General features: G+C 55.1%; 2 protein-coding genes across 2 annotated transcripts in view; both read right to left on the bottom strand.

The window, feature by feature from the left end:
- TMEM11 (transmembrane protein 11) overlaps nucleotides 1-3,052 on the bottom strand; it is a 13,627-nt gene extending 10,575 nt beyond the window's left edge. Inside the window, exon 1 of the mRNA XM_009993726.1 lies at nucleotides 3,009-3,052. Within this exon, the coding sequence (XP_009992028.1) occupies nucleotides 3,009-3,052 (44 nt within the window). The remainder of the gene's footprint in view (nucleotides 1-3,008) is intronic.
- A 1,285-nt stretch (nucleotides 3,053-4,337) lies between these two features.
- Nucleotides 4,338-9,377, bottom strand: part of NATD1 (N-acetyltransferase domain containing 1) — a 7,214-nt gene continuing 2,174 nt past the window's right edge. Inside the window, exons 2-3 of the mRNA XM_009993725.1 lie at nucleotides 5,240-5,358; nucleotides 4,338-4,454 (exon numbers count right to left, since the gene is read on the bottom strand). Of these exons, the coding sequence (XP_009992027.1) occupies nucleotides 4,338-4,454; nucleotides 5,240-5,358 (236 nt within the window). The remainder of the gene's footprint in view (nucleotides 4,455-5,239; nucleotides 5,359-9,377) is intronic.

Below are 9,377 nucleotides of genomic sequence, written 5' to 3'. Positions count from 1 at the left end.
GGGACAGGCCAGAGCATCGGACTGTCTGGAATGTGGAATGTAAACGGAGCGTGTTACCAGCAACAGCCCAGCTCCTGCTGCAGCCCAAACCTACCGCGCTGTCTCTGGGGAGGAGGAGCAAAACCCACGCTCCTGCCTGCTCGGATTGCAGCCCAGGGGCCACTTGTGATATCGGATCAAATCAGAACTCTAAATAAGCTGTGCTCCTTCTCCCCCCCTGCCCCAGCCCTGGCTTTTTCAGCTACTGAAACTCCATCCTCAGCCTCCACACATCACACCCAGCTCTGGGAGACAATGCAGACGGGGAGCCTGCCCCAGGAGGGGGCTGAGGAGACCCTGCCCAGTGTTTTAAATGTTTTCATGCCTTAATGTTTTCAAACATCTTAAACTGATGAACATGAGAGGCTAAATTTGTAGGATAACTCCCAAAGATTGTTTGGCCTGAAATCTCAAGGCAGGAGTGGTGATGGTGAGCAGGGGTGGGATCAGCCAGCAAAGGAGGAACCAGGTGTGGTCCCACTCACTCCAAGCTCTGTGCAGTCCTCAGGAGGTCAGCCAGCCCTAAGTCCTGAAATAAAATTCAACAGACCATGCTTCCCTGTTTGCAATGGGACTGTGCCAAGCTCACCAGGGACCTGGCTCCAAGGTGCTCCATCATGGGAGAAGTGTGATGCAGGGAGAATCCATGTTAGGTGATGATAAGTCAAGAGTGGCCACAGGGAGCTGTGACCAACACCACACCTGGGGCCAGGAATCCTTTGTCCTGAACCTAGCAAGGGTCTCATGGACCCTCCATCATCCTCACCATCTCTGTGAGGTCCCTCTTGCACAAGATCATCTTCCTCAGGAGGAAGTAGCATTTTCTCCATTGTTTTTGAGAGTAACATCAGGCACAGGGTAGTAGCTGCTGAGGGCACCACATGCAGAACTGCCAAAAGATTAACATTTATGTAGAAAAATTAACATGCAGCAACAAGGCAGCAAAAATCCTACCTATGACATGGACTGGAGAGCAGAGCTGTTTGTCAGGACCTGAGAAACAGGATCTCAGCCCAGTGGTGACAGAGCTGGGGATGCCCAAGGTCCCCTGGTTCCATGGACACCTCCTCCTGCTTCCCACCAAGCGTGGCACAGTCAACCACTACAGGTCAGTTAAGCCACACTTTTTATTGTATTGTATCTCATGCAACATGTTCATGTTTTATAGTATGACAGAAGGAGGGGTAAAGATAAATGTTAGACATAAACAAAAGCAGAAAGGTCATTTGTAACAGGTCCTGAGAAGGAAAGGCACATCGTAACCACTGAAGTCAACAGAATGGAAACCTTGGACAGAGGAAGACAAGTGGAAAGTGGACGGGGGGTGTTTCAAGTTGGGTGACGTGGAAGCAGGTTTGACAGCAATCTGCACTTCCCCACCCACCAAGGTCTGTAGTTCAACTGGGTTTGGGGAACCTCAATATTCAACCAAACCACTTCCACACTCCCATTGCTGGAGAGAGTCCAGGATCCCCAACTCCTCCAGGTTCAGTCAGCACCAAGGGGCAGTGCAGGACTCGGAGCTCCTTCCTGCAGCGCTGGGCGAGGGAGGCAGGAGGGAGGGCTGCCCAACACCAAGGGACCCCGAGCCATCTCCCAGCTGGCAGTGCCAGATCACAGGAGCACCGTGGCATGGCTGGTGACCTGAGGGTATTGCTATTCTTCAGAAACCACGGGGAAGGCAAGGCTGGGGGGAGGATGAGCACAGCACTGAAAGGGTTGGCACGGACACTGGAACACGTCTCCATCAGGGCAAACACCGCGGGGATTGTAGCACCTCGAAAGGAAACAGCAGCAAAACTGTGTGCAGTGCCTGATTTAAGGCAGCAAATGCCATTTGTGATCCAGCATCAGAAAGCACCAGGTTCCTGCAGGAGCATCACGGTGGGCTCCAGGGCTTGCATGCTGGGACCTTCCTGTGAGCACAGCACAGCCCGCAGCGAGCCATGCTCCTGCAGCAGACACCATGGGGTACTTCTGGGAACTGTCACACAGTGGAAATGAGCACAGAACCAGGGCAAAGGCTTGCAGTTACTGCTGCCACAAAGCACCCAGCCCCGTGACAAAGATACAACGGTGTCTTGGCTTGGCTTGCAGGAGAGGAGACGGTTCAGCTTCACCTTGAGATCAGGAGCAGGGACAGTTCTGTCAGCACTGGGGTGTAACAGAGCCAGCCTTGCTCCTGTAACTAGACATTGAAGTGTGTTTTGCATGTTAAGGAATAAACATTTAGCAGCCCAGATTTCTTCTCGAGCCCTTTTCTTTAGTTGTGACCCCTTCCCAATTCCTCCAAGATATCCTGAAGGAGGCAGCCAGGCTGAAACAGGCAGCAAGAGGGCAGAAGCACAAGGCAGCAGCAGGGCTGAGCCCACTGCCTTTCCTGAGCAACACGAGCTGGAGCTGGGTCTGCTGCCAGGCAGGGACATGGGCAGCCTGCAGGGTGGCAGGGCAGGGAGGGCTGCAGTGGGCAGCTGACAAGCACAGGCAGGCAGCAGGGCTTCACCTCAGGCCTGTGGCCAGGAGAAACAACTCAGGGCCTCCCTGGCTGAGATCAGGCACATGGTCTCCATCTCTGACCAACCCAACCAGGAAAAAAGGCTGTAGGAACTTTTGCTTTTGCCAACATGGACTTTGCACTGGGATCTAAGAGAGGGCTGAGCTGCCTCATGGCCGGGGCTTCATTCGGTCGTGGCACAGATTGTAAACTTTAGTCCCTGCTGAGATAAGGTAGGTCTGGATTTAGCCTCCAGGTAAAGGGCTTTATCTCTGCTCTGCCTGGCTGCAGCCTCCAGCAGCTGCCCAGGGCTGGTGTGTCAGCAGCACCATCTCCCCCACTGCAGCTCAGCCCTGGGACACCATGAAATCCCCAGAGCTCAGCAGGAGATGCTCTGGGATCTTGCTCAGGCCTGGAGAGCCCAGGCAAGGCAGGACAGGCAGCAGGCTGGAGGCAGGCAGAGCCCTGCCCTCACCGTGTTACCTCTACATCCTCTGCAGCAATGCTGAGCTGTGCCATGGGGTCGCCATCCACAGAGGGAACAGTGTGATCTGAGAGTGTTCCTGCTGCTGGCCCAGGACCCCATGCTGCTGCCAGCATCTGGGCCTGGAGCTGCAAGGAGGCCAGTGAGCAGACAGGGAGTGTCCTGAGCCAGGACTTCTTTCCAATGGCTGTAAGGAGTGATCAGCATCCAGGATGAGGCAGGCAGCTCTGTCATCAAGCCCTGAAGACAGGCCAGGCCCAGGCCCTGGAGGCCTCACCCCTGATGCTCTCAGGATGTGATGATGGCTCAAGCCTTATGACCTGGAGTGCAGGGCTGAAGTCCAGGGAGATGGGGAGAGCCTTCTTCATCAGCTGCAGGAAACCACCTTGGTGCCTGCAAAAGTATGGGTTGTGTCCTCATTGCTTAGGCCAGGGCTGGCCATGAGGGCTGGTGTTCTTCTCCTGAGCAGGCTGTGTCCACACCAGCACAGTCGACACCAACAGCAAGGAGCAGAGACAAGAGCAATGGCCCACGACCCTGTGGGGGTGCCACGCTGGGGCTACCTACAGATGGCTGGGCAGGAGCTGGCATCTCTGGGGAGCAGCACCTGTGACCCCAGCCCCTCTCTTCCTCTGCACACTCACGCTGTGTATGCTCTGCTGCAGTCCCTGTGGCCAAAGCCCTCTCCTCACATGGCTCCCGTCTCTTGAAGGTGTCACTGTCTGAGTGTCTCCACAGCCAGTGCAGCGAAGCCCCCGAGGCACCACCATGGCCCACATGTTCTCACCTGTGCCCTGCGTGGGCTTGGGCAAGGCTTGGTGTCCAACAGATGCTGCAGATGAACTTGCAACAGGTCTGGGGCTCCTCCAGCACCTCCCTCTGTCCCACAAGGCTTAATCCATATCTCTCCCAGCTACTGGGAGGAAAGGGGGGGCTGGTACCCTATGACCACCCCTAACCAACATCTCCCAGCAAGTTCACAGCTGTTACCAAGCAGAGGAGAGGGGATGAGGCACAGAACGAGTCATCCCCTGGTCTGGTGATGGAGTTTGATGGAAAAATCATCCTCTTCTACCCCCTGGCTTGGGAAAAAGAGCACTGGGGGGCACCACATGTGCCTGGAGCCTGGCCCAGGGGCCACAGCCACACTCACAGGTGGGCAGAGAGGAGGAGGTTGTGCCCACACTCATGGACTACATGGACACCCTCAAACAAATGGGAATTGTGAGTGTGGGAAGGGGGGTTTCCTGAGACTGCAGAGAAGCAAAGGCTGCGTTGAACAGTCAGGGTCAGGCGCACTGGTGTCAGGGCTGTCCTGCCTTAAGGCTGCAAGTGTTCCAGGTACTGGGGCAGTGGGTTCTCCTTGACATACTTCTGAATGTACCAGCACGTCAGGTGAGCTTTCAGGTCCTCCTCCACCACAAAGTCCAGGGCTGCCTGCAACCAACAGAGAGGACAGATGGGTTACAACCAGCACCCCCAGTCTACGCTCTCCTCTGAAACCCCCAGGGGTCTGGACTCCTTAACCCCCTGTGCAGCTGGGGGAAGCAGCAGGTTGCCATGGTGTACCCCCTGTGGGAGGCAGGTGGAGGGAGAGGGCTGGGGTGAGAGCACACCCATCCTGCCACAGCCCCCACAGGCTCCCCAGTTTAACTCAGAGGTGTGCAGGGACCTCCCTGGGTAACCCTCAATGTATCCAGCCTGGCAGATGCTGCACTGCAAGTGACCCAGCCACATCACCTGAAGGCCACCTTTGTCACCCATTTGCCCCGGCTAAGGGGGCCAGGGAGCAGCTGGAACCCCAAAGCATCACTTCACAGTCCCTGCCACCACTGTGCTCATGGCTCCTCAGCACTCCTCAGCCTGGCTGTGGGCCTCAAAAGCAGGAAAGGGGCTCACAAGGGCCTTAAAGCTTTGAGATGAGGAGGCACTGCATCAGCCCCTGCAAGGTGGTCACAAGGGCTGTTCCCTGCAAGGAGGAACGGGTCAAGCCTGGACAAGCAGCTGGACGTGCTGCCACTCACCCAAATAGAAATATCTGCCCATTAATTTCCATCCATCCCGCCAGCAGCCCCTCTTTCCCATTGGAGCAAGGATGGTTCCCAATGGTTCCCATGCATGTAATGCCAATGTGACAGAGCCTGGCTTCAGTCAGGGTCTCTAGCCATGGCTGGGATAGTGACAGCTTCTTCCCAGGGCAGAAAGGGTGGTGGGGGCTGTACCTTGGCGAGGTGCTTGGCTATTCCTCTCCCTCGATAGGCATCTGGGACTTCCGTGTGCTGCAGATCCACGATCCGCTTCCCCACGTACTCATAGAGCAGCACTGCCTTGTCGTGGCAACCTGGGGCAGCCAGCACAACGTGGTTAGGGGAGGAAAGCAGCTGGTGGGGAGGGGTGGGATGTGCTGATGGGGGAAGGAGCCAAAAGAGGAGGGGAGAAAACCCAGGACAAAGCTGAGCCAGGTAACGGTGAATTCCTTTCTTTCTACTGCACAGATTTTTGTTGTGGCACAGAAAACAGGACAAGATTTCTTGGCTTGGTGCTGCAGCATTTGGACAGACACATTTTGGGGAAGATGCTGGGAGAGATGAATCCCATAGGCACACAGGAAAGCACACACAGGTGTGCAAGGGGGGTCGTTCGTGCACACACATTTACATGCACACAGGCAGAGGTTTCCTGTTGCGACACCCTGACCTTTCTCACTGCAGCTCAGTACAGGAAAAAAGAAGTTTCAGCATGTGTGTAAATCAGGAGAGAGCAAATAACACCTCCCTGCCTTCCACTGCAGAACCTGAGCTTCTGTCTTCAAATGAAAAGCAAACATTTCATTTCTAGGGGATTTCTCCCAATCAAAGAGACAAGTTCCATTAAAATAATGGAAACCTTTCCTTTCCCTCCAGTGGTTATTGGAGGGTGAAGGGCCCCAAGTTTCACCTGCGTTTGCTAAATGCTTTAGCTGAGCTCAATAAGTTTTATTATTGCATTTCAGCTGACAACTCCAGCCCAGTTGCCCCAGCAGTGGGGAAAGGCACCCGTATTTGAAGGGCACTAGAAATGAGACCATTTGAATTCTGTGTTTCAAGAGAAGCAGCTCAAGTTGTTGTTCCTGCTCCTTTTAGGCTCAGTCCTCCTACATCAGATGGAAACCTTTGCATTTCCATCCTCAGCTGGTTTCTACCCACTCATTCTTTTGCCAACATTGTTCTTGAGTGGACATAAATAGTTTCACTGCCTGCCAGCCCCCAGGTACTTACAGGCATCAGTCCTGCCCCTCTCAGCCTCTAGTTCATAAAAAAAACAAGCTTTTTTAGTCTCCCAAGACATCCTAGACTCTCTGCTGTCTTAGGACAGAGGGTTTGGGGTGAACCTCTGGGATGGGCAGTGGGATGGGACTGAAGGGGTGCTTGCCTCTTCCCTGTTAGCAAGACCAGTGCAGATCAGATCCCCACAGCCCCATTTGTATAAATCTTTGCAGGGAAAAAAAGGCAGAACTGCAGCATTTCCCTGTGTGGATCCATGCACCCAAACAAGGGCAAGAGCCCAGGGAGCAGCTGCCAGCCCAACTCCTCCCCAGCAGCACAGACCTGTCTCACCTGAGAGAGAGCCTGCCCAGGTCAGAGGACAGGCAAAGCGGGGTGCCCTCACCCTCACATCAGAAGTGACACATTTGCTGGCAGCTCTCAGAGCTGCTTTCATCAGACCCAGCAGCACCAAAGGCTGTGAAACACTCTGGCAATAGTGGCTTTCACAGCCCTTCCACTCTGCTGTCCTCCCAGGCCAAAACTTTCCACAGCTTTTGCCTGAAGCTTTGATAAGTTCAAAATGAAATCCTTTTCTAAGTTCTGACAGAAAAAAAGGTTGTTTGTTTTCTTAATATACTTTTATAAATTTTATTTATATATATATATGATCCATATAGAACTATCATCTACAGAAATGGCTTTTGAAGCAGAATATGATGCAGTGTCTGAAGAATCTCAGCTCTGCCCTGGGCAGGTTTTCCCTCCATACTCACTGTATCCCAGTAGCACCACAAAACCCCACCTGGGATGGGAACTGCAGGGTCCCACCAGTTTACAAATAAACACACACAGAGCCCAGAGGGTTTTACAACCAGCTCTGCAGAGAAAGCCAGTGCCACCAACACTGTGGGAAACTGGTCCCAGTTGAGAAAAACAACCCAGTTCAGCCAAGTATGTAAATATATCTATAGGTGCTCACCTCAAGGACGGGCCCCTGAGCCACTCGACACATGAAATCAGGGACACTCTTGCCATAGGGTTTGGTGTGGGCCCTGCAGGTGACACCGATGGCCTGGGAGGAGATCACTGCTGTGTCCCCATTCCTGCACAGCCCTGGGGCTGGGCTGGGCTACACCGAGCGTCTCCTGGTCCCTCATCTCCAGCTCCCTGCTGTGGGATGGTGGGGGATGCACCTGGGCTGCAAGAGGGGCTGATGCAGGGGACAGCCCGAGGTGAGTGGTTATGCTGAAAGGTCCACAAATAACATCCTGCAGCTTCTCCAGGCAAGAAAGTGCCAAGCCCACAGCTGACCCCCCGCAGGAACAGCCCAGCCCCAGCTTGCCTCAATCCCCCCCTCAGAGGGCACACAAGCAGAAACCACCCCAAAACATGGCATAAGAGGGGCACCACAAGCTGGTCTGTCTCACCCCCCTCAGACTTCAAGGGCAGGGATTTTATCTGACTGCACACACGGAGCGTGGCCCCAGCAGGGCCCTGTCAGCCTGGCCATGGCTGCTCAGACACTCCCTGCACAGCACCTCAGCTTCGAGGCCACAGTGAGCGAGGAAGTCTGAGTCAATGCAAATCAGCCCAGCCAGAAAGGGGAGCAAGAGGAGGCTCTGCAGTGAAAATGGCAGCACAACCCTCCCTCCAATTATAGGGTGCACGGAGAAGCTTTTCCAGGAGGTAGAAGAGCGACCAGGTCTAAACTTCTTCTCCATGGAGATGTCCCACCAGGACCAGTGGCACTGAGCATCTACCCAGCAGGGTGGGCAGCTCTGGGCAGCAGATGAGGCCCAGAGGTGCAGGCTCAGCCCTGCCACCAGACTGAGTCCCCAGGCCGCGTGGCTCATGAGCCTCAGGGGAACAAGCAGCAAGTCCAGCCCCAGCCCTGAGCTGGGGAAGGGACACAGCAGGCATCTGGGAAGACACAGGCACCCTGCTCCAGCCCATCCTTCACTGGTCCCCTCTCCCAGGGGACCCTCTCCAACACAGCAGGACCTGTCCTCCCAGCCCGAGTCCTTCTCCCCGTCCCTCTGCACTGGCCCCAGCCCACAATACACCATTGTGTGCCTGGGACTGGAGCAGGGCAGGGGCCCAGCAAGGACTGGCTGCCTCTGAACCAATTTCTGTGCTCATCAGCCTTTGGAGGCAGCCCCTGAGCTTCAGCCTCCTTGGGGAACTGCTGCAAAGCCCTTCCCCAAGAGCAAGGGGGGGAGAGAACAGACACCAAGCCCGTTTCCCACTCTCAGAGCCAGAAGAGCCCAGAGGCAGGTGAGCAGCTCGGTGCTTCTGGCTGCTGAGCAGAGAGGGGGCTCCTGAAAGCTGCTTCTGTGGGGAGCTGGGAGGACGAGATGTCCCGAGGAGCAGCAGCAGCCCAGGCCAGGGCTCGCTGCGGGCACGTTACTACGGAGAGAAAACACAACAGAGCACAACAGACAGCACAGGGACGGCACAACCCTCACCGAGGGGCCTCGCTGGCAGCAGCCGGGGGGACACGCTCTGGTTTGAAGCAGTTTCCTGTTTAGGAGCTGTCTCAGGCAACTGAGGAACAGGACAGGAGCAGGGACATCACGACACAGTGTTCAGTGGCCAGATCCCCTCATCCCTGCTGCAAAAGCAGAGCTTTCCCCTCCTGGAGGGCAGGGAGGAAAGCACCAAGGCACAACCTGCTCTGGTTTTCCTGATAAACCCGAGCCCAGATTCCTGACATGGAGCTTCTGAGACTCAGACCAGCAGGAGGCAAAGCAGGAGCTCCCAGTCACTGGATCCTGCCCAAACCCAGCTGAGGAGGAGTGGGAGGTTTGGGAAGCATGGATCGCTGCACCCACGCATTGCATGAATGGGAGCGTGGGTGGGTGAGGAACCCGTGCGTCCCTGAGGAACCTGAGCCACACAATCCTAATGGTGGGCCCATCTCCCACCCAGAGAGCCTGGTGAAGCATCAAGAAGTCATAGAGGCCACTGCTAAAAGTGCAGTTCCCCTGCCCCAGGCAGCTGGACTGACTCACTGGCTATTTTGGGTCGGGGTCTCCTTGGGTTTCTTGTTTTGACTCAAATGTTTTCTCTGATCCAAAAAAAAAAAAAAAAACCAAAAACACCCCAATATTCCCTG

This window comes from Chaetura pelagica, unplaced genomic scaffold (assembly GCF_000747805.2).
Source record: "Chaetura pelagica isolate M959 unplaced genomic scaffold, ChaPel_1.0 scaffold213, whole genome shotgun sequence".
In the NCBI taxonomy this organism is placed as follows: domain Eukaryota; kingdom Metazoa; phylum Chordata; class Aves; order Apodiformes; family Apodidae; genus Chaetura; species Chaetura pelagica.
The sequence above is the reverse complement of the archived record's forward strand: the minus strand, read 5'-3'. Positions and strand labels throughout refer to the sequence as shown.